This window comes from Lygodium microphyllum, chromosome 16 (genome assembly GCF_053477565.2).
Source record: "Lygodium microphyllum isolate KBCC chromosome 16, Lygodium_microphyllum_v1.1.10, whole genome shotgun sequence".
Lineage (NCBI taxonomy): Eukaryota > Viridiplantae > Streptophyta > Polypodiopsida > Schizaeales > Lygodiaceae > Lygodium > Lygodium microphyllum.
The window spans coordinates 32,774,177-32,799,886 of NC_141150.1; the positions used below are offsets into that span (position 1 = coordinate 32,774,177).

At 43.9% G+C, this 25,710-nt stretch overlaps 2 protein-coding genes across 3 annotated transcripts in view; both read right to left on the reverse strand.

Moving 5' to 3' along the window:
- LOC148022674 (uncharacterized) overlaps nucleotides 1-22,678 on the reverse strand; it is a 29,613-nt gene extending 6,935 nt beyond the window's left edge. Inside the window, exon 1 of the mRNA XM_087695108.1 lies at nucleotides 22,422-22,678. Coding sequence (XP_087551234.1) covers nucleotides 22,422-22,453 — 32 coding nt within the window. The 5' untranslated portion in view covers nucleotides 22,454-22,678. The remainder of the gene's footprint in view (nucleotides 1-22,421) is intronic.
- The window catches only part of LOC148022673 (DDRGK domain protein), a 61,885-nt gene that overhangs the window by 8,514 nt on the left and 27,661 nt on the right, over nucleotides 1-25,710 (reverse strand). The gene's annotated exons all lie outside the window — the stretch shown is intronic.

A 25,710-nucleotide genomic window follows, 5' to 3' on the forward strand; every position in this document is an offset into this window, starting at 1 on the left:
ACCCGCAACCCTGCATCCTTCTCTATGAGCTCTCCTCTCTTCTCACAGGTCACATTAGGACAATATTGCACTTTTTACCCTTCAATGCACAATAAGTAAGCTCGAACTTTGCTTATCCCACTTGTGTGATGATAGGGCACAAATTGCACGTCCATGCATGAAATTCTCCACCACTTCTAGGATGCTTAGCATGCAGCTCATCCCACCAAGACCATGCGTCGGACCTTCTACTTCTTCCACCATGATGACCACCTCGGCGAGATGTTGGCTATAAAGTCCCTTCATCTCCATGCAAAATTATACACGTGTGTGTTAAAGTTATACGCATGTGAACACACCCTTATTTGTAACCTAACATATAAATACATTCTTTATTCTTTGTGTACCATCACAATCTGGAACACTCATCTTGGCATTCACTCTCTCTCACTCTCAATACTACTACTCCACTTCTAACTCACACTCCCATTGCACGTTCTTCCCTTCAAACTGGTATCAGAGTTGCAGGTAAGGTGTGCGCCGTCGTGATGCTATGCGGACACGGTGTGAAAAACTCTAGAATGCATCATCATCCGACTTTCTTATTGATAAAGAGAGTCAATGTGATCTGAGTCATTAGTACTAGAGTGTATTGCATGGATTATCCAAAAATACTAGATTTTTGGATAATTTTAGCCTATTTTTTATATTATTTATTGAAAAAATCTGAAAAAGTTAGAAAAGCTTCTAGATTAGGATGGCATGCAAAAAGCAAGTTGCTTTTTCAGCCAGATAAGAGATTTTTCATAAAAAAGACAGATTAACAAAATCGCACACTGTAATATTCCGCATTAAGTAAATAATTGGGGACTTATCGAATATTTTTTTTTATTTTTTTTCCCCCCTTATCCCTCCAGCCGACGGACGAGCTGGAGGGGGACGGAAATAGAAGGAGCTCCTTGGTGGAGCCTGTGGAGGGAGGGAGGACATGCGTGTCGACACGCAGGAGGAGAAGATCCCCCTCCCTCCACTATTTAAACGAGGGGAGGGGGGGCCGCTGGATAGAGGGAGGCTGGGCCGTGCCGCCATAACTCCAAGCCGAGGAGGAAGACGAGTCGCCAACATCTGCCTCCACCACATCGCCATTCTTCAACCACCAGTCCGTCTTGAGGAGCCGTGGACTGCTACGCCAGTTAGCAGCCGCCTCCCAGTACGCCGCTTGCATTCGCAGGCCCTGCCACCTGGCCATCACGCCGTTAGAAGCCTTTTCCCCCCCCACGTGGCCCTTCCAGAAAGCCTTGGAAGGTTCCAAGGTGGGCTTCCTAAGCCCTTATTCTTCCCCCCCTCCCCCCCCCCCTCCCGGGGTTTTAAATCCCCCCCCTAAGTCCCTTATTCTCCCCCCCCCCCCCCCCCCCCTCCCGGGGTTTTAAATCCCCCCCCTAAGTCCCTTATTCTCCCCCCCCCCCCCCCCTCCCGGGGTTTTAAATCCCCCCCCCCTAAGCCCCTTATTCTCCCCCCCCTCCCGGGGTTTTAAATCCCCCCCCCCCCCCCCAAGCCCTTATTCTCCCCCCCCCTCTCCCCGGGTTTTAATTCCCCCCTAAGCCCTTGCTCTTTTCCCCTCCTCATAGCTCTTTAGACTATTCAAGTCACAACCATAGGCCTACCTTGTCCTTAGGCTACTTTGCAGACTTCCATTCTCTTGCATTAATTCCTTCACTCACTTTTAAGTCTTTTTGTGCAAGTGCTCTCGTAGTTGAGCTTTGTGTTCTTAGTCTTATCAAACAAGCCGGTGTCCACACACTCCCATGTCCTAAAAATCCAATTCATCATCATGGCCTCGTATGGTATCCCGTAAGGAAGAATATAGCCGTGAGATAAAAGATAGGGAGGGAAGCAGAGGGAGTGAAAAGAGGGAGTGAAGGAGGAAGAGTGGGAAAAAGGTAAAAGATAAGGAAGAAGAAGACGGTGGAATTCCAAGAAAAAAAAGGAAAAGGCTATCTCACATTCGAACTACGATGCCGCCGAAGAAAGTCCAAGGTGTAGCTGCGGGAGGGTCATCTCCCGGTATCCATGTGGATATCTCACCTCAAAGCCAAGTTTTTCTTCTTGGTGTTAATTCGGTTTTAAGTCAATCATGCAAAGAAAATTTGTTAAGGAAAGATATATTTGTTCGAGTTATTTTTAACGAAGGAGTTAGCTTATGAATGACAATGTATACAAATTAGCTTTCTTCAAATTGCATCAAGCATTATAAAATTATAGGCAAGATTAACCATTTACTATAGTAATATATTCCTAAAGTGTAGAAATTATATCTTGCACCATTAGTCTTATTCCTTTCGCAAAGAATCATGGTAAAATGGCTAAATTCATGAAAGGTTTCTTTCGATGCTCAAATTACTAGGGAGTTATCTTTGCTAGTTGCATATCTTAGCAAGGCAACTGTTGTTATTTGGCATGAGTTCATCTTTAAAGAAAACGGAAGTTAAATGTTAGGAATTAATAAGTATAAAAATTAAATATACGAACTCATTTGGAAAGAAAATGTAATGGGGAATTGCTGGATGACACTCTATTAACACTTTTCCCCTGCTATTTGAGGACTTGGGACTAATAAAGTGTGTATACACCAATTTCTCAGCTAGGCCTTTGTCCCAAGAAGTATCGTCGCTCTTTGTATCATCTTGGCATTATGCTATATGCCAAATTAAACTGTATTGATTGGGAAAGTTAATTGTCACAAGGATAGTAAAACCGTGACAAGACGAGTAAGATTACTTTCTAAAAGCTAACCGAACCAATCTTTCCAAAAGCTAACCGAACCAATCTAAACATAGAAACATTCATACCCTAAACACTTGACTACTTTCCTTACCGTAAGGACAATAATTTCATAAAGATAAGAAACTAGGAAACCCTAGGCCTGACATACGTCAGCTTAAGGAATCTAAACAGATTATTCCATTGCAGGACTTGCGCAACATGTATGAAATCATTTTGTGATTGATTCACAAGGAGAAAAGGAAAATACCCTCATCAAGGACGGCAGATCCTTACGCAAGCTATCTTGCAAAAAGACGTATTTTTGGGTATCCTTCTAAATAAGGAAAGTTGTAAACGAGAAACTAGCATATCTAAGGTACCTTAGGGTTAACCAAGTTGGGTATACCCTACACCCGAATATAAAGGATCTTGCCAAGTTACAAGACATCTTGAGAACGACTCCTGATACACTCAAAAAGGAAAGAACACTTCTTTAGCAGTTTACCATACAACTGGGTTGATTAATGGAAATGTTTGTGCTTGCTAGAGATTTTAGGGCTCTGTTTGAATTATGAATTACAAATTAAACAAGTACCTATACTTCAGGTTAAAGGCCTGAAGGAAGAGGCAGCTTCAGTTACCCCCGACTGCCTGCCTGACCCTAACCAAGGGGGTTGTTGACCGCGCCGGGAAAGTGGACCGAACCCGCCGCGAGAGGTCTCTCCGTTGAGTTCTACTTGGAGCAGGAGGACGCTTGGGTGCCAGGGGGGGCTCTGGCCGTAAATCCCTCGCCTTCCGGGTCCTGCACAAGAGGCTAACGTGACTTGGGATTGGATCTCGAGGCCCGCATACTAGTTGACGGGCGGAAGCTTGGAATAGTGATCCCTGGAGATTACTGGTTAGCCTTCGGGCAGATTATGGACAAGCCTACGGGCGGAACTTCTTGTAATTCAAAGATAAAATGATGAGATGTTAAAAGAACTTGCTTGATATTGTTTTTATATGTCACGTGATAAGATTACGTGAAGGAACCCGTGCTTAACAAGATTAATTAAAGAAGCTGATTCTTATATGTCAAATTAATGTGTTAGATAATTACATAACTAAAACAAATCGAGGAAAGTGCGGGGGATGGGCCATGGGTCCGTCCTACGGTTGGGTGGTCCCGATTAGCCGGAAACTTTTCTCAAAAATCTCGAAGAACAGCGGAATGATCATCATCATCAAAAAGAATAACGAGAACGATGACCTAGAGTTACGTCTTACCCGATTTACGTTGTTTTAGGGGAACGGAATGGGACTATGCCTTATGACAGAGAGGTTGAGCTTTGCATCCCTCTCGTTTCCCATTCTCCTTGAACCAAGTGCAGCGTGAATCAGCTTCGGACCTGGCGTTTCTACGTAAAGCAGTTCGCTCGGGTCTGACGCTGGTTGCTGTTAGCTAGTGACCCATTAGGAAAACCCTAATTCCGGTCGATCCTAAGTGGGAACGGCCAGGATACTTCCGCTACGTGGCAGACGCGGGAAGAACTAGATCGCAAAACCCGTAACATTCCGTGGGAGTGCCGGGCGGAGCTTTCTAGACATCCTTTCCGATGGACTGCTAAGACGTGTCCTGGATGATACTAGGGGACACGTTACAGTTGGTATCAGAGCCGACCAACAACGGAATTGTTTTTATGAGATCTCAATAAAATGAAATAAAGAAATTATTGTTGTCTAAACATTTCCTCATCTTCGATGCTGTCTTGCAGAACTATGAAGCGTGGAACAAGTTTTGGGTGTTTCGGGTCATGTTTATGACTGCAATGCATTCTCCGCTTTATAGACAAAGAATTGGGATGATGAACATCCTGGAGCAGATTTATAATCCATCACCTTTATACATAGAACGAAGATGGACGGGGTTTTCAGGAATCTACTACATAGCTGCCCACCGGTTCGCTTATCTACAGACCAATCTAAAGAGGATCAAGTGGTTGGAAGACTTGAAAGTCGTGAAGCTGTTCATTTTTGTGGAAGCTCACGTAAATTCGACTTTACATATTCAAGGTCGGAGGGTTGAAATGAACTCATATGTATATGAGGAAGTAACCCGTGTAATCCCAGCCGACAAGATTAAAGTGTTGGGCCGCCATGAGAAGTATGGATTCCAACGAAAAGGGTATCCCGAACTTCCAATGAATTATCGATTCCTAAAGATCCATGACCCAAAACCCTACTATTACACAGTTCCTGTAGACAAATGCAATACAACGTTGTTCTCCCCAAACTGAATGTAATGATTGAATTATCATCACACGAGACGTTGTATAAGGCTACGCCCATGTAAATATAAATAAGGACTTCTTTTATCAATATCTGGCTGTGCATCAGAGTTGTTAAAAAGTTAAGTAGCTTCATGATTTACGAGATAGCTGAACTAAAGATAAGCTAACATCAATTATCATATAATAACGTTAAGAAAACTTTTATCCAGGCACAACCCTAGGTACAAGTTCCAAATTCACCCCCTACATCAAGTACTGCTGTGACCCAGGAGAAGAAGTTCCTCCTCAAGCAGATAAAGCCACCCGAGTTTGACAAGAGAGGCAGATTCGTCCAGTCTAATGCTGAAATTTGGATTGAATCTATGGAGGATTACTTTGAAGCAGCTGGTACTGCACCTACCAATCAGGCCATGCTCGCCAAGTTAAAACTCACCGGCGAAGCTAGACTATGGTGGAAACAATGGTGCAGGGATCAAGGGACTTCAGAGGGGTCCGTTACCTGGGAGAAGTTAAAGAAAGCCGTGCAGGGGAGATATTTGCCACCTGTATATCGTACACAGAAAGTGAATGAGTTCTACGAGCTAAAACACCTAGGACTCATCCTTGACGCATACTACTCTAAATTTGTCTCTCTTAAAGTATGCGCCACAGATGGACATGACGCAGCAGGTGTCCAAATTTTGCGCAGACTTAAATCCACCCGTAAATACCCGTCTCAAATCTATACATCCATCAGATCTTCAGGATGCACTCATTCGAGCGGCGCCTATAATTCAGGAGGTGCAAGCTAGACCAAGGGGTAACAAAACTTGGTCCTATAGTGACCCGAACAGAGGAGCATTCAGACCTCAAGTGAAGAGAGTTCAAGGTCACAATCAGGGACAAAGGAAGAAAGCAAGGACAAATAACGTCAACAACTTTGTTCCTACTTAAAGTAATGGCCGAAACCTCCGATGTTTCCACTACAACGAACCCGGTCACTTCAAGAGGCAATGTCCCAAGCTCAGCGGGGGACATCGTCAAACGCATTTCCAAGGTGCACGCCGCGGTCAAGGAGCCGCCACCCGTGGAAGAGGAAGAACTGCCTACATTACCAATAGGCAAAGATACGAAGCAGAAGAAGAGGAAGATCCGACTATGGAAGCAGAATTCGAAAGAGCGACAGTCCATGCCGCTTTACACAAGAAAGGACCGAATCGCCAGTTCTCGGTGATTCAAACACCGTCGGACTATCAAGGTAAAGGTTTCAAAACCTTGATTGATTGTGGCAGTACACATTCCTTTATCTCACCAGCATGTGCAAAAAGATTAGGAATAGCCACAGTAGAAGCACCTACCCTGCTTGTGGAATTGGCAAACAGTCGTAAGGTAACTTGTACCAGGCAAATTGCTAAGGAAGAATTCTTTCTGGGAGGAAAGAAAACCTCAGTCAAATTCAGAGTCATGAATTTAGGTATCCATGAGTGTCTACTCGGGATGGATTGCCTTAAGCCTAATGACGCCCACATCCACTGTGGAAAGGGTCAAGTTTCCTTTCGAAACTCTGAAAGGGAGTTTGTCACAACTCAAGGTGAGGCAGGAGTACCAAGAATCCAATCAGCCAAAGTCTCTCGGATCATAAAACGAGTCAGAAAAGGATTACCCGTTTACCTGATCAAACTCAACAAGTTAGATCAAAAGCAAGAGTCTCATGAAGGACCTTCTTGGCTAAAGGAATACGCTGACGTATTCCCTGAGGAATTGATTGAACTTCCGCCTCCAAGAGAAGTAGATCATGATATTAGGCTAGTGCCTGGAGCTGCATCAGTTGCAAAGAGACCTTATAGAATGTCCATACCTGAAGCAATTGAGTTGAAGGAACAGCTCAAGCAACTGTTGGATCAGGGTTACATCCGGCCTAGCAACTCACCATGGGGAGCTCCAGTACTATTCCAGAAAAAGAAAGACGGGACACTTCGACTATGTATTGATTACCGAGGGTTGAATCAATCAACAGTCAAGAACAAGTATCCTATTCCTAGAATAGATGAGCTTCTTGATCGTCTTCAAGGTGCAAAGATCTTCTCCAAGAAGGTTACTATCAAATAAGGATCAAGGAAGAAGATATTCCAAAAACGGCCTTCAATACAAGATATGGGCACTTTGAGTTCTTGGTTATGTCATTCGGGCTTACAAATGCACCTGCCACCTTCAATAGATTAATGCAGGATATTTTTAGACCATATCTTGATGATTTCGTGCTTGTCTTTTTCGATGACACTTTAGTCTATTCTAAATAGGAAGAAGATCATCAACCTCAACTTCGGATTGTCCTTGAGACAATGAGGTCTCATAAGCTGTATGCAAAAATGAAGAAGTGTGCATTCTTTAAGCGTCAAATTGAATATCTGGGATTCATAGTATCATCAGAAGGAATATCAGTAGACCCAGCCAAAGTCAGAGATGTGCTTGAATGGCCAATACCAGTATCCGTCAAAGAAATGCGTAGCTTTCTTGGCTTGACAGGATGGTATAGGGTCTTTATCAAAAACTATGCTTTGATTGCAGCACCTCTTACAGACTTACTAAAGAAGCAGACTTCTATTACATGGTCAACTCCTGAACAAAATAGCTTCGACAAATTGAAGCAAAGTTTGGTATCAACACCTATTCTAAAACTTCCTGACCTCAATAAAGAGTTCGAGGTAGTAACTGATGCCAGCATTCTTGCCTTGGGGTGTGTACTTATGCAGGAAGGTCATCCAGTAGCATACTCTTCAAGGAAATTGAAGAGTCATGAAAAGAATTATGCCACGCATGATCTGGAATTATTAGCTATCATCCATGCTCTAAAGCTTTGGAGACACTACCTGTTGGGTAACAAGTTTACTCTAGTAACTGATCATAAGAGTCTCAAATGGATTTTTACCCAGAACGAGCTCAACATGAGGCAACGTCGGTGGATCGAAGTATTGGAGGAATATGATTTTGAAATCAAGTACCGACCAGGGAAAGAGAATGTAGTTGCCAATGCGCTCAGTCGCAAGGCATTCCTAAATTCCCTAATCTTGCAGAATCCATCAACGGCCAGATCTCTGGCTACAAAGGTATCTATGCCAAACAACCCTATACTTGAACTAGCTAGAGAGGAAGCATGCCATGATTCGGCCTACCAAACAATGATAAAGGAAATATCTACTAAGGAGCAGAATCAGAAGTTGCAAGCTAAGTATCAGGAATTTTCCATTGATAATGGGCTTGTCTACTACAGAACAAGGCTGTGTATACCAACAAGCCAGTCACTTAAGCAGAAGATATTATAGGAAGCTCATGATTCCCCTTTCGCAGGACATCCTGGCTATGCAAAAACTCTTAATGCAATTAGGAAGAGCTACCATTGGGAGAGGCTTAAAGGTGACGTTCTCAAATATGTCACTGAATGTTTGTCTTGCCAACGTATCAAGGCCGAACATGTCATGATGCCAGGAAAATTGCAACCACTTGACATTCCCCAAATGAAATGGGAATTCATCAGTATGGATTTTGTTGTGGGCTTACCCCAAGTCCAAGGAGGATACAATTCCATTATGGTTGTGGTTGACATGCTTACCAAGGTTGCACACCTGATTCCAATAAAGACAAACTATAAAGCCTCCGACATTGCAAGATTGTTTATCAAGGAGATATTCAAGCTACATGGGTTACCTAAAAGAATCATTAGTGATCGAGATTCTCTCTTCACATCACACTTCTGGAGAGCTATCTTTGAAGCTATTGGGACTCAACTCTGTTTTAGCACCGCCTACCATCCCCAAACGAATGGACAAACAGAGCGAGTGAATCAAATCATTGAGGATATGTTTAGGGCATACTGCTGTCGAGAGCCGAAAAGGTGGATTCAATACTTGCCATTAGTTGAATTTGCCTACAATGCTTCTTACCAGCAAAGCATACAAATGACCCCTTTCCAGGCATTGTATAGTCATGATTGTTGAAGTCCCCTAAACTTTTCTGATCCAACCCTAAGAGTTGAAGCTTCAAGACAAATGTTGAAGGACATGGATGATCAAATAAGGTCAATAAGACAAGATATACAAGCAGCCAAGGATAGACAAAAGGCATATGCAGATTTGAAACGTCAAGAAAGAGTCTTCGAAGAAGGAGACATGGTCTTCATTCGGGTATGCCCTAAAAAGAGTTCTCTATCCCTAGGTGAATGCAAGAAGCTAAGTCCAAGGTATTGTGGACCGTATAAGGGCATACTGCTGTCGAGAGCCGAAAAGGTGGATTCAATACTTGCCATTAGTTGAATTTGCCTACAATGCTTCTTACCAGCAAAGCATACAAATGACCCCTTTCCAGGCATTGTATGGTCATGATTGTCAAAGTCCCCTAAACTTTTCTGATCCAACCCTAAGAGTTGAAGCTTCAAGACAAATGTTGGAGAACATGGATGATCAAATAAGGTCAATAAGACAAGATATACAAGCAGCCAAGGATAGACAAAAGGCATATGCAGATTTGAAACGTCAAGAAAGAGTCTTCGAAGAAGGAGACATGGTCTTCTTTCGGGTACGCCCTAAAAAGAGTTCTCTATCCCTAGGTGAATGCAAGAAGCTAAGTCCAAGGTATTGTGGACCGTATAAAATCCTCAAATGCCTAGGACCCAATGCTTATAGATTGCAACTCCCTGAGAACCTAAAGATTCGCAATGTATTCCATATCAGCCTATTGAAAAAATATGTACCCAATCCTAATCATGTACTTGATGACCAACAAATTGTAATGCCTAGTCAAGGAGTCCTTGAACTAAGGCCAGAAAGGATCTTAGATGTTAGGAGAAGACAGTCAAGATCTAGAACCTTGAAAGAATGCCTTGTCCAGTGGAAAGATTATCCCGAAGAGGATGCCACTTGGGTAGATGAAGGCACTCTCAACCATCAATATCCCCAGTTTATCTCGAGATGAGGACATCTCGATTCCTCCAAGGGGGAGAGAATGTAATATTCCGCATTAAGTAAATAATTGGGGACTTATCGAATTTTTTTTTTTAATTTTTTTTCCCCCCTTATCCCTCCAGCCGACGGACGAGCTGGAGGGGGATCGAAATAGAAGGAGCTGTAAGCTCCTTAGTGGAGCCTGTGGAGGGAGGGAGGACATGCGTGTCAACACGCAGGAGGAGAAGATCTCCCTCCCTCCACTATTTAAACGAGGGGAGGGGGGCCGCTGGATAGAGGGAGGCTGGGCCGTGCCGCCATAACTCCAAGCCGAGGAGGAAGACGAGTCGCCAACATCTGCCTCCACCACATCGCCATTCTTCAACCGCCAGTCCGTCTTGAGGAGCCGTGGGCTGCTGCACCAGTTAGCAGCCGCCTCCCAGTACGCCGCTTGCATTCGCAGGCCCTGCCACCTGGCCATCACGCCGTTAGAAGCCTTTCCCCCCCCCCCCCCCCCCCCACGTGGCCCTTCCAGAAAGCCTTGGAAGGTTCCAAGGTGGGCTTCCTAAGCCCTTATTCTCCCCCCCCCGCCCCCCCTCCCGGGGTTTTAAATCCCCCCCCTAAGCCCCTTATTCTCCTCCCCCCCCCCCCCCTCCCCGGGTTTTAATTCCCCCCTAAGCCCTTGCTCTTTTCCCCTCCTCATAGCTCTTTAGACTATTCAAGTCACAACCATAGGCCTACCTTGTTCTTAGGCTACTTTGCAGACTTCCATTCTCTTGCATTAATTCCTTCACTCACTTTTAAGTCTTTTTGTGCAAGTGCTCTCGTAGTTGAGCTTTGTGTTCTTAGTCTTATCAAACAAGCCGGTGTCCACACACTCCCATGTCCTAAAAATCCAATTCATCATCATGGCCTCGTATGGTATCCCGTAAGGAAGAATATAGCCGTGAGATAAAAGATAGGGAGGGAAGCAGAGGGAGTGAAAAGAGGGAGTGAAGGAGGAAGAGTGGAAAAAAGGTAAAAGATAAGGAAGAAGAAGACGGTGGAATTCCAAGAAGAAAAAAGGAAAAGGCTATCTCACATTCGAACTACGATGCCGCCGAAGAAAGTCCAAGGTGTAGCTGCGGGAGGGTCATCTCCCGGTATCCATGTGGATATCTCACCTCAAAGCCAAGTTTTTCTTCTTGGTGTTAATTCGGTTTTAAGTCAATCATGCAAAGAAAAATTGTTAAGGAAAGATATATTTGTTCGAGTTATTTTTAACGAAGGAGTTAGCTTATGAATGACAATGTATACAAATTAGCTTTCTTCAAATTGCATCAAGCATTATAAAATTATAGGCAAGATTAACCATTTACTATAGTAATATATTCCTAAAGTGTAGAAATTATATCTTGCACCATTAGTCTTATTCCTTTCGCAAAGAATCATGGTAAAATGGCTAAATTCATGAAAGGTTTCTTTCGATGCTCAAATTACTAGGGAGTTATCTTTGCTAGTTGTACATCTTAGCAAGGCAGCTGTTGTTATTTGGCATGTGTTCATCTTTAAAGAAAACGGAAGTTAAATGTTAGGAATTAATAAGTATAAAAATTAAATATACGAACTCATTTGGAAAGAAAATGTAATGGGGAATTGCTGGATGACACTCTATTAACACTTTTCCCCTGCTATTTGAGGACTTGGGACTAATAAAGCGTGTATACACCAATTTCTCAGCGCCTTTGTCCCAAGAAGTATCGTCGCTCTTTGTATCATCTTGGCATTATGCTATATGCCAAATTAAACTGTATTGATTGGGAAAGTTAATTGTCACAAGGATAGTAAAACCGTGACAAGACGAGTAAGATTACTTTCTAAAAGCTAACCGAACCAATCTTTCCAAAAGCTAACCGAACCAATCTAAACATAGAAACATTCATACCCTAAACACTTGACTACTTTCCTTACCGTAAGGACAATAATTTCATAAAGATAAGAAACTAGGAAACCCTAGGCCTGACATACGTCAGCTTAAGGAATCTAAACAGATTATTCCATCGCAGGACTTGCGCAACATGTATGAAATCATTTTGTGATTGATTCACAAGGAGAAAAGGGAAAAACCCTCATCAAGGACGGCAGATCCTTACGCAAGCTATCTTGCAAAAAGACGTATTTTTGGGTATCCTTCTAAATAAGGAAAGTTGTAAACGAGAAACTAGCATATCTAAGGTACCTTAGGGTTAACCAAGTTGGGTATACCCTACACCCGAATATAAAGGATCTTGCCAAGTTACAAGACATCTTGAGAACGACTCCTGATACACTCAAAAAGGAAAGAACACTTCTTTAGCAGTTTGCCATACAACTGGGTTGATTAATGGAAATGTTTGTGCTTGTTAGAGATTTTAGGGCTCTGTTTGAATTATGAATTACAAATTAAACAAGTACCTATACTTCAGGTTAAAGGCCTGAAGGAAGAGGCAGCTTCAGTTACCCCCGACTGCCTGCCTGACCCTAACCAAGGGGGTTGTTGACCGTGCCGGGAACGTGAACCGAACCCACCGCGAGAGGTCTCTCCGTTGAGTTCTACTTGGAGCAAGAGGACGCTTGGGTGCCAGGGGGGGCTCTGGCCGTAAATCCCTCGCCTTCCGGGTCCTACACAAGAGGCTAACGTGACTCGGGATTGGATCTCGAGGCCCGCATACTAGTTGACGGGCGGAAGCTTGGAATAGTGATCCCTGGAGATTACTGGTTAGCCTTCGGGCAGATTATGGACAAGCCTACGGGCGGAACTTCTTGTAATTCAAAGATAAAATGATGAGATGTTAAAAGAACTTGCTTGATATTGTTTTTATATGTCACGTGATAAGATTACGTGAAGGAACCCGTGCTTAACAAGATTAATTAAAGAAGCTGATTGTGTTATATGTCGAATTAATGTGTTAGATAATTACATAACTAAAACAAACCGAGGAAAGTGCGGAGGATGGGCCATCGGTCCGTCCTACGGTTGGGTGGTCCCGGTTAGCCAGGAACTTTTCTCAAAAATCTTGAAGAACAGCGGAATGATCATCATCATCAAAAAGAATAACGAGAACGATGATCTAGAGTTACGTCTTACCCGATTTACGTTGTTTTAGGGGAACGGAATGGGACTATGCCTTATGGCAGAGAGGTTGAGCTTTGCATCCCTCTCGTTTCCCATTCTCCTTGAACCAAGTGCAGCATGAATCAGCTTCGGACCTGGCGTTTCTACGTAAAGTAGTTCGCTCGGGTCTGACGCTAGTTGCTGTTAGCTAGTGACCCATTAGGAAAACCCTAATTCCGGTCGATCCTAAGTGGGAACAGCCAGGATACTTCCGCTACGTGGCAGACGCAGGAAGAACTAGATCGCAAAACCCGTAACATTCCATGGGAGTGCCGCGCGGAGCTTTCTAGACATCCTTTCCGATGGACTGCTAAGACGTGTCCTGGATGATACTAGGAGACACGTTACACACACATCGCGATCGCTATTAATAGGCTGCAATTTAAACTAGAAGAGGAAGAAGGAGTGATCTGGGAGATCCGTGACCAGACGTCCTGGAGTTTTACCCCCCTTCCGAAGCCAACGGAGCCATGAGATTTGGGTTCCGAGCAACAAAGAATGAGCTATTATTTTCTAATCCACGTTTTTGTTCTACAAAGAAGCTCCAAGAGATCTAATGCCTAGAGAGTGCTTTTAAGTAGTACCAGACAAAGAATTTCACGTTCTATCAATACATATTGATTTGATTCATTGTGCTTTGTCATTATTGTGTTTACCTCTTATATATTCTTTATCTTCTCTTCCATCTCCTATCTATACTTCCTTCTACCTCTAATCCCCGGTGGATTCGACCTTTCGACAAAAACCTCTCCGACAGCATGCGTCTTGAAGTTTATGCATATCAGCTTCAACTAGTCCTTGTGAAGAAGCGTCAAATCAAACTAGCGTGAGTGTAGTCGATAGATCAAGGGCAGGCAACGACTGAGTCAGGCGATCTATTTCAGCCAGTGTGAAGTTAAGCGACCGTTTTCCAGCAAGCGACAGGTTAGGCTATTGTTGCAAGACTGAGCGACAAGTCAGACGCATGCACGGATAGCTCACAGTTATCAGTTGCAAGCAATTCCGGCAAGCAACTCGAACCACAGGTCAATGAGGGTGCGCACCATGTTCCCAGGACAATTCGTCAAATGTTTTTTCAGTTCGTCATTTTTTTTCAATATCCTTTGCAACCAACCCCCTTGCACACTGACGGGGGTTCTCGTTACATAGGCACAATGAAAGGTGAAAAGGATCGAAGCTTGCACTCGAGAGCTATGGCGGGAGAGCAAGAGCAAGAAAGAGAGAGACAAGAAATGGGAACTCCAACAGTCACAATGTGTGACCGGGCCTTCCTTTATTCAAATTGTCACTAAAAAAATAAAGAATAAAGTGACGGTGACGGACGCCCACCACCTGCAGTGTGCAATGGCGGTGACTGTCAGTGTAGTAATACACGAGCGGCTAGGCGGAGGCGCCTTTACCCCCAACAACCTCCCACTTAAAGGCGAATCTGCCCTAGTAAGGAGTGAAAAGAAAAAAGAAAAAAGACAGTACAACATGTACACATGTACAACAGGATGAGGAAAGACATATTCTCATCCCACGCCCATCAACCTCTTGAGAAAGGCAAAGCGCTCTGTGGAGAGGCTTTTCGTGAGCAGATCTGCAGGATTCTGGTCAGTCAAGATCTTGACAAGATCAACAGACTTGACCTCGACAACCCCACGTATGAAGTGATACCTCACCTCAATGTGTTTCGTCTTCGCATGGAAGATCAGATTCTTGGCTAACTGAATAACACTCATAGAATCCGAATGCAGTGTAGGGGGAGCATCAATACCAAGGTCAGCAACCAAATGACCCAACCAAATGGCCTCCTTGCAAGCCTCAGTGGCTGCAACATACTCACCCTCTGTAGTAGAAAGGGCCGTGCATTTCTGCACCCTGGACATCCAAGAAACAGCACCTCTAGCATAGGTGAATACATAGCCGGAAGTGAACTTCCTACTATCTGCATGTCCTGCATAATCAGAGTCAGTGTACCCCACGACTCCTGTTTCCTGGCTGCCATAGCATGTGCACATATCTGCAGTGCCCTTCAGGTACCTCACGATACCCTTCACGACATCCCAATGCTTCTTGCCAGGTGTAGCCATATAGCGTGCCACAACACCAACTGCAAAGGCAATATCTGGACGAGTGACGATCATGGCATATATAAGATTGCCCACTGCAAATGCATAGGGAATCTTGGCCATCTCGGCCCTCTGCTCATCTGTCTGCGAACAATCAACCTGTGATACCTTCACATAAGAAGGCAATGGACATCCAATAGGCTTTACGTCCTGCATGCGGAAGCGCTCAAGGACTTTATGAATATACTCCCTCTATGACAAGTAGAGAAGTCCCTGATGCCTGTCGCATCTAATACGCATACCAAGTATGTGAGCGGTCTGTCCCAGATCTTTCATCTCAAAGCTCTTCTTGAGCTAAGCCTTAAGAGCATCTAGCTCATCATGAGCTTTCCCTGCTATCAGCATATCATCCACATAGAGTACTAAAATCAATAAAAAACCATCATGGGCTTTCTTCATGTAAAGACACGGATTCATAGCACTCTTGCTATAGCCCTGTGACTGCATAAATGCATCAAACTTATGATACCACTCCCTAGGTGCCTGCTTCAAGCCATAAAGACTTTTGTTCAATTTGCACACTAGGTGCTCTCTGCCACGTTCTGCAAAGCCCTTAGGCTGCTCCATATAAATCTCATCATGCAAGTCCCCATATAAAAAAGCCGTCTTAACATCCATCTGGCATAACTCCAAGTCAAGCTGAGCAACCAAAGCCAAGACTAAGCGCAGGGTGGTCATCTTAACCACAAGAGAAAAAACCTCATCAAAGTCTACACCATGCTCTTGCTTAAAACCCTTTGCTACCAATCTAGCCTTGTATGCCGGCTTGGGGTATCCAGTGATACTTTTCAGCTTGTACACCCACTTGCATGGCAAAGCCTTCTTGCCCTTAGGCAAAAAAACTAAACCCCAAGTCTCATTCTTATGCAAGGAGTCTATCTCAGACTGCATAGCCCTCTCCCAGGAGTGACTGTCACCCCTGCGCATAGCCTCATCATAGGTGAAAGGCTCTCTTGCATCTGTACCCAAGACATAATGCATCGAGGGCTGAAATCTATCAGATGGACGTCTGTCTCTAGTAGACCGTCTCACGACAGGCTCTGCTGCCTGCCCAGCTGTCTGTCCAACACCTTGACCATGAGCATCTACTGCAACTGTAGGCTGTCCAACTGGCTATGCGGGAGCTCTCGGCTCCTCCTGAAATATGACCCTGCGGATCTCAACAACTCTCTCAGACTGCCGATACATCTTGTCTTCAGGGAAGACTACATCATGACTGTGAATGACTTTCCGCGCCAGTGGATCCCAGAGACGGTAACCCATCTCGCCTACATCCCTTTAACCAAGAAAAATGCATTTGACACTTTTAGGATCCAGCTTACTTCTCTTGTCCCTGGACACATGGCAAAATGCCTCACATCCAAAGACACGAAGATGCGCATAAGAGGGAGATTTTCCAATCCATACCTCCTCTGCAACCTCGAAATCCAAACCACTAGAAGGTAATCTGTTTATGACATGCACAGTTGTACTAACTGCCACAGCCCAAAAGCTCTGTGGTAGGCCTGCATGGCTAAGCATACTGCGTACACGCTCCTGGATGGTTCTATTCATCCGCTCAGCCAAACCATTCTGGGGGGGATATAGAGAACGGTCAACTAACGCTTAATACCCCGCTCATTACGTAACTGCTCAAAAGCACGTGAGACATACTCACCCCCATTATCTGTCCTTAGGCATTTTAGCCTATACCCAAACTGATTCTCAACCAATGCAAGCTATCTCTGAAACACAGCCAAGACATCGGATTTCAACTTAATGGGATAAGCCCAAACTTTCCGTGAAAAATCATCTATGAACGTAACAAAATACTTTGCACCACCCATAGACTGACAAGGCATGGGTCCACAGACATCCGAATGTACCAATGCCAAGGGCTCACTCATGCGTGGCCTACCAAACTTCTTATGCGTAGACCTAGTTTGCCTGCCATAAAGACAATGCTTACATAAATCAAAACATGCATAATCAAGAGGCGGTAAGTACTGCAAACCAGAAAGCATTTTCATTCCCTTCAAAGATATATAGCCCAAACGGGCATGCCAAAGAGATACATGTGGGATAGAACCCACAAACAAAACATGATCAAGGGAAAAAGCAGATACAATAAAGGGATAGAGGTTGCCAGCCTTGGCACCTCTCACAATCACAAGTCTGCCACTAGTGATCTTCCATGCAGAGTCTCCAAAAGATACATGATAACCTGCGTCATCAAGCTGTCCAGCTGACATGAGACTGCGTGTCAAAGCAGATACATGACGTACATCCTATATAACAAAATTGCTGCCAGAAGGAAACTACAGCCTAACATCACCAATGCCCACAATATCAAGAGAGTTGACATCACCCAAGTGCACAGAACCCGAAACAGTACGGTATAATTGAAACCACTCTCGACAAGGTGTCACATGAAAGGACGCACCTGAGTCCAAGAGCCAACATTGTGCATACATAGAGTCTATCTCTGTCATCTGCAAAGCACTAGAGGAAGCTGCAAGGATATAATCATCATCAACATCCTCAGGCTGCATAACATTGATCTCTTCAATTTTAACACTGGACTTTACAGGCACTATACTGCGATCAGAAGACTTATCATGCACTTTGTCTTTCCCCTTATCTTTGCGCCTCTCATTGCGCAGTTCATGGCATTGTGGCCTAATATGGCCCCTTTTTCCACAATGGTGACAAGTAACATCTGCATTCCCGCCACGGAATTTGCTACGTGACTTTCCACGAGACTTGGACCGAGATTTCTGAGAATCCCGTCCACGGCCATTGCCACTACCATACTTTCCATATCCATCATTCCTGTCTCTAACTGTCATAGCATGCGACACACGAGAGGCATCCAAATTCTTACGGTTAACCTCTTCCTACAAAAGAGCACTCTCAACATCAAATAATTTTAAGGTAGCAGTAGAGGCACATAATGCAGTGCGGAATACATCCCATGACTCATTAAGAATACCAAGCAAGAAAAAAGGAGTGACATCCTCTGCAAAAGTGATGTCCTGCGAAGTCAAGTTTTTGAGTATAGCATGGAACTGGCACAAGTGAGCAGACATAGTCACATTCTCCTTCATGAGCAGATCCATAAGTTGCTTCAGCCAATACATCTAACTCGCTGGACCTTTCTTGTCATAGAGATTCTTGATTTTATCCCACAACTGCCATGCACTCTGTTCTTCCTCAAATACATTGTAATGAACCTGTTCTGTGAGAGATAATACAATAGTGGACTTGCATAACTCATCAAGCTCAAGCCATTCCTCATCTGGCATAGTTGCAGGCGGATGTCCGCTCAACCTCAATGGTTTGATCTGTGATTTCTGCACCAACACCTACTAAATTTGGCTCTTCCAATAAGAGTAATTCATACCATCAAGCTTAGTGATATTGAAAATAGCATAATCAGTGGACGAACTCACCATAACACAAGCTGGAAGACTGTAGACAGTTCAAAAAACTGCTTGCTGTTTACTGCAGAAAATGACCAAAAAATCACCAAAATCGAGAGAAAATGGCGAGAGAAGTGTAACCAAAGCTGCTGCCCATCAAGTACTAGTGAAAGTACATCATTTCAGAATATTTCAGCATGAAAAATCCATGTCAGTCCGGAGTTATATGCTTGCTGTAATAAATGACAGCAGGGTACTATGAGAGGCAATTGCTGACCAAATCACTGCATAAAGTCAAGAAATGACAGCCAAGACATGACCAGCCATAAACGGGCATAAATCAGCACCAAACATGTAACGTGTCCACCTGTTCCCTTCAGGACACATCTTAGCAATCCATCGGAAATGAGGTCTAGAAAGCTCCACCCGGCACTCCCATGGAATGTCACGGGATTTACGATCTAGGACTTTTCACGTCTGCCACGTAACGGAAGTATTCTGGCCATTCCCACTAGGACCGACCTGAATCAGGGTTTTCCTTAATGGTCATTTCCTAAACGGCAACTAGCATCGAACCCCGAGTGAACTACTTTACGCAGAAACCCCAGGTCCGAAGCGGATTCACGCTGCACTTGGTTCAGGGAGAATGAAAAACGAGAGAGATGCAAAGCTCGACCTCTCTGCCATAAGGCATAGCCCCATTCCGTTCCCCCTAAAACAACGTAAATCGGGATTATTATAACTTAGACTCTAGGTCAACGCCCTTGCTATTCATTTCCTTTGAAACGATCTTCTTGCTGTCCATCATGATTGAGAAAAGTTCCCAGCCAACCGAGACCACCCATCTATAGGACGGACCCATGGCCACATCCACCGCACTTTCCTCAGGTTGTTTTAGTTATTTAATTACCTACCACATTTAGTTGGACATGCATCAATCAGCTTCCTTAATTAGCCCATTAGGCATTGGTTTCTTCACATAATCATAGCACTTCACATAGAAAAGCAATGTCAAACAAGTTCCTTTTCAACAACTTATCATATTTATCTTTGAAATACATTTACAAAGTCTAGCCCGTAGGCTTATCCAAAATCCGGCCAAAGGCTATCCAGCAATCCACAGGGATTACTAATCCAAGATTCCGCACGTAGACTAGTATACGGGCCTCGAGATCCAATCCCAAGTCACGTTGGCCTCTTGTGCAAGGCCCGGGAAGGCGAGGGATTTACGGCCAGAGCCCCCCCTGGCACCCAAGCGTCCTCTTGCTCCAAGTACCGCTCAACGGAGAGACCTCTCGCGGCGGGTTCGGTCCACCTTCCCGGCACGCTTAACAACCCCCTTGGTTCGGGTCAGGTAGGCAGTAGATAGTAATTGAGGCTGCCTCTTCCTTCAGGCCTTCAACCTGAATCATTAGATATCTTTTCATCCTTTAATTCCTTGAGCAAACAAACAAAACTGTGCTTTTTAAAACTGTTACAAGCACAATCATTTCCAGTGGTCATTATTCAGCCAACTGCTAAGGAGTGAATCCTTCTCTCCGAATGCGTTCAGCACTTGATCCGAGATCAATTGCGACTTGGCAAGATCCCCAAGGTTTTGTTTGATAACCCGTATGTCCTTGGGTTAGGGTTGTATCTTATTAACCCAACTTAACCAATACCCTAAGTTTTATTAACAGAAAGTATGTTGCTCCAATTTATTGATTGGTCCTTTGCTTCCAAGCAAATATCTAATTCCCTTATCTTGGTTACTTTTCCCAAGAAATGTACTATATCAGGGCGATTATTCATCCTCTTGCAAGATAAACTTGCGCAAGAATCTGTCAATCTCATTCCACGGAATTTGACCATTTCCTTGTGACCAAATCACAAGATCATGCGACTCTGCAACTTGTTGCACAAGTGTCGCATCTAATCCATGGGACTATTTTACCCATCGAACGGTGTCTTCTAAGCACGGAATCATGATTACATAGGAAACAGGGTTAGGGTGTCTTCATAACAATCCATTCCTAATTGCACTAGGCCGATATTGTCCGTCCTACGATTCCAATTCAAACCGAGTTTCATTTTTTTAGCGAGCGATCCTTAGGGTAGAAACCCTAGATCGTTTCTCACAAGTATGTCCTATTGTCCCTGCATTCCATGAATCGGGGGTAACTGAGACTGCCTCTTCCTTCAGGCCTTCAACCTGAAGCATTAGATATCTTTTCATCCTTTAATTCCTTGAGCAAACAAAGCAACCACTGCTTTTTAAAACTGTTACAAGCACAATCATTTCCAGTGGTCGTTATTTAGCCAACTGCTAAGGAGTGAATCCTTCTATCCGAATGCGTCCAGCACTCGATCCGAGATCAATTGCGACTTGGCAAGATCCCCAAGGTTTTGTTTGATAACCCGTATGTCCTTGGGTTAGGGCTGTATCTTATTAACCCAACTTAACCAATACCCTAAGTTTTATTAACAGAAAGTATGTTGCTCCAATTTATTGATTGGTCCTTTGCTTCCAAGCAAATATCTAATTCCCTTATCTTGGTCACTTTTCCCAAGAAAGGTACTATATCAGGGCGATTATTCATCCTCTTGCAAGATAAACTTGCGCAAGAATTGGCCAATCTTATTCCGAGGAATTTGACCATTCCCTTGTGACCAAATCACAAGATCATGCGACTCTGCAACTTGTTGCACAAGTGTCGCATCTAATCCATGGGACTATTTTACCCATCCAACGGTGTCTTCTAATCACGGAATCATGATTAGATAGAAAACAAGGTTAGGGTGTCTTCATAACAATCCGTTCCTAATTGCACTAGGCCGACATTGTCCGTCCTAGGATTCCAATTCAAACCGAGTTTCGTTTTTTTAGCGAGCGATCCTTAGGGTAGAAACCCTAGATCGTTTCTCACAAGTATGTCCTATTGTCCCTGCATTCCGTGAATGTGGGTAAGTCTTTAGGGATACGAGAGTTTCAACTTGGCAATAAGTGCGGCTAGGTCACGTCCTCAACGTGCTAAACCCTAGTTAGCACTTTGAGATATGTTGCCTTGATTTAACCCTTCCTAAGCAATTCCTTCGCGGTTTTAGGTGTTTAGGGTAAACCAATTTACTTGTCCATTCATGAGATCGAATAGGGGAAAAACTAATTGCATTACGATACCATTCTCGTAAGCACACAATTTATTGCCTACGTATGATTAGATTTACAATCCCTAACTTTTCTGGTTAAGATCAAAGCGTATGTTAAGTTATGGCATAATTCCTATTGATCCTTTTATAACATGCAATCAAGATTAATGCTACTAAGCTTTTGGGTTTTATGTGAACCATGCAGCCTTTTCCTAATTTCATTCCTGAATGAATTATTCGTATGCTGAATTTACACAACCTTTCGTAACTACTTACGTATTTATGCCAATTTCCTAGAGATTAATCTACTTCATGTAGCCCTAGAGTCATTTCCATGCCTTGCAAATTCCTACGGTTATTAGTAACTTTCTTTAACGAATCATTGCAAAGAAAATATGTCTAATAATGCGACATGCGATTTATACTTTCCATGCATAATAGAATTGTACAACAATAAATTCGACTTTGTAAAGATGATCATTAGTTGATCTAATTTCATTACTTTGCAATGCATATAAACAATTTGCTAAGAATGCATACATGTCTTATGTCCTTCTTTCATTCGTTCCTTTGAAAAATACAAATGACTGATTCTTCGATTGTGAGTTATTTTTCCTAAGATAGCCAAAGTTTTTCATTCGTAAAAGTGCATCTTACTTTCGTGAATTAACCATGCATAATTACGATATTCCGACGTAAATCAAAAATAGGAAGAAAACCTGGACTTGTGGATTCGGTGAAATGTCCACATAAATGCTAGGAGATGATCCTCCTGCGGTTGCGCCTTGTGCCTTTTTAGGAGCCATCGCGTATTCGACCTTCTTGCCTTGGCCACAGACTTATGATCTTGGCCCGTCTCCCTCACACACGCAATTCCTTTTAAGGTTCAGCTTCCTTGACCGATGCACCGTCTCACAGAATTGGGCTTTGAAAGGCTTCATAGGCTTCCTCCTCAAAGTAGGGGTTTCACGATTAGGACTTTATAACCGGTAAAAATGACTTTGGGGAATGTAAGGGAAAGGGAAATTGGAAATTCTGGATATAATAGGGCCTTCTCGAAAAGGGATACAATGGATTTAAAAGACTTGTAATGGAAGGCTTTAAAAGGAAACGGAGTTAAAACTTTGTGGGGATGCTATGAAAAGGGGCTTGAAAAACCCGGCTATTGTGAGCTTTATGGGGGATGCAAGGGGGAAAAGAGTGCTTAAATTCCGAGGTTATAAGGACCGATTGGGAAGGCTCATGAAAGTCCAAGGAAGGGAGCTTTAAATGGACTTTGTGGAATGCAAGGGGCTTAAACTCCGAGTTTGAAAAACCCGCTTTGTAGGGCCAATGGAAAAGGGGTTTTTGAAACCCGGGAGTGAGCATTTCCACGGAAAGGGTTGCTTTAAACCCGAGGGCAAGGTGAGCTTATAGGGCTTTAGTGGAACCCCACGGGAAGGGGTGCTTAAATCCGCGAGAGGGCCCGTTGGGGGGTGGGGGGGGGGGGGGGGGAGAGGGGGGTGTGTGTTGGTTTATAAACCACTTTAGAAGGGCCTTATAAAAGCCACAAGAAGGGGGGCTTTCTAAGGGGCCCTTAGAAGCTTCTCAAGAAGCTTCTGAGAAGCTTCTGGGAGGGTCGTGGGGAACCCAGGTGGATGAAGAGGAAGGCGGCAGATTCTGGCAGCTGGCGGCGACTTCACGGCCCAGGTGACGGCTTCGGATACCGGCGGCGGCAGCACGGCACACGGCCTTCTCAATCCCTCCTCTCACGACACGGCCTGGCGATGGCTTCGTCCTCCTCTCTGACAGCTTCACGCTTCTATTTTCCTCCCTCACAGTCAATTTCCAATCCCCTCCTTCACCCCTTAGAGAGGAGTTATATAGTTGAAGGGAGGGGGACCTCCCTCACCCACGCGGCTACTTGCATGGGCATTCTCCCCCCATGTCTTCCAGCTTTGTACTGAATCATCCCCGCTTCACTCCCTTCCCTCCAGCACGACCTTCGGCTGGGAGAAAGAAGGGATAATTTTAAAAAAAATTGCCATAAATTAATCAATTTCATCTTGATCTCCTTCCAAGAGGAGGTTCACACGAACATATGCGGATTTCATTTACTTTGGTCTCGTTTATGCCAATGGAGATCAAGCTACATCGTGTACAATTTGAAGATCGCACCGTCCGTATCTTTAATGCCGGCATCGTCATTGCATGAGACTCATGCGTGCACGTAATATTTTTCAACAGAAATATTATATTCTCTCCCCCTTGGAGGAATCGAGATGTCCTAGTCTCGAGATAAACTGGGGATATTGATGGTGGCTGAGAGTGCTTTCATCCATCCAAGTGGCATCCTCCTCAGGATAATCTTTCCACTGGACGAGGCATTCTCTCAAGGTTCTGGATCTCAGTTGTCTCTCCCTAACATCTAAGATCCGGTCAGGCCATAGTTCAAGGACTCCTTGACTAGGCATTACAACTTGTTGGTCATCAAGTACATGACTAGGATTAGGTACATACTTCTTCAATAGGCTGATATGGAATACATTATGAACCCTCAGGTTCTCAAGGAGTTGTAGTCTATAAGCATTAGGTCCTAGACACTTGAGGATCTTATATGGTCCACAATACCTTGGACTTAGCTTCTTGCAATCTCCCAAGGATCGGGAACTCTTCTTTGGGCATACGCGAATGAAGACTATGTCTCCTTCCTCAAAGGTTCTATCTTGACGCTTCAAATCCGCGTATGCCTTCTGTCTATCCTTGGCAGCTTGGATGTCCTGTCTTATTGACTTTACTTGGTCATCCATCTCTTCCAACATCTGCCTTGAAGCTTCAACCCTCGAGGTTGGATCTGAGAAGTTTAGGGGGACTTCGACAGTCATGACCATACAATGCTTGAAAAGGGGTCATCTGAATGCTTTGTTGGTAAGAAGCATTGTAGGCAAATTCCACCAAAGGCAAGTATTGAATCCACCTTTTTGGTTCATGACAACAGTATGCCCTAAGCATATCCTTGATGACTTGATTGACTCGCTCCGTTTGGCCATCAATTTGGAGATGGTAAGCTGTGCTAGAACAGAGTTGAGTCCCGATGGCTTCGAAGATAGCTCTCCAGAAGTGTGATGTGAAGAGAGAATCACGATCACTAATGATTCTCCTGGGTAGCCCATGTAGCTTAAATATCTCCTTGATAAACAACCTTGCAATGTCTGAGGCTTTATAGTTTGTCTTTACTGGAATAAGATGTGCAACCTTAGTAAGCATGTCAACCACAACCATGATGGAGTTGTATCCTCCCTGAACTTGGGGTAGACGAACGACAAAGTCCATACTAATGAATTCCCATTTCATTTGGGGAATGTGGAGTGGTTGTAACTTTCCTGGCATTTTGACATGTTCGGCTTTGATACGTTGACAAGACAAACACTCAGTGACATATTTGAGAACGTCACCTTTAAGCCTCTCCCAATAGTAGCTCTTCCTAACTGCATTGAGAGTCTTGGCATAGCCAGGATGTCCTGAAAAAGGGCAATCATGAGCTTCCCACAATATCTTCTGCTTAAGTGACTGGCTTGCCGGTATACATACTCTTGTTCTATAGTAGACAAGTCCACTATTAATAGAGAATTCATGATACTTAGCCTGTAGCTTTTGGTCCTGGTCCTTGATAGAGATCTCCCAGCATCTTTTGATAGGATGGATCATGACATGCTTCTTCTCTAGCTAGCTCAAGTATTGGATTGTTTGGCATAGATACCTTTGTAGCTAGAGATCTAGTTGTTGATGGATTTTGCAAGATTAGAGAATTAAGGAATGCCTTGCGACTGAGTGCATCGGCAACTACATTCTCCTTTCTCGGTCGATATTTGATTTCAAAGTCATACTCCTCCAGTACTTCAATCCACCGACGTTGCCTCATGTTGAGCTCGTTCTAGGTAAAGATCCACTTGAGACTCTTATGATCAGTCACTAGTGTAAACTTGTTACCCAACAGGTAGTGTCTCCAAAGCTTTAGAGCATGGATGA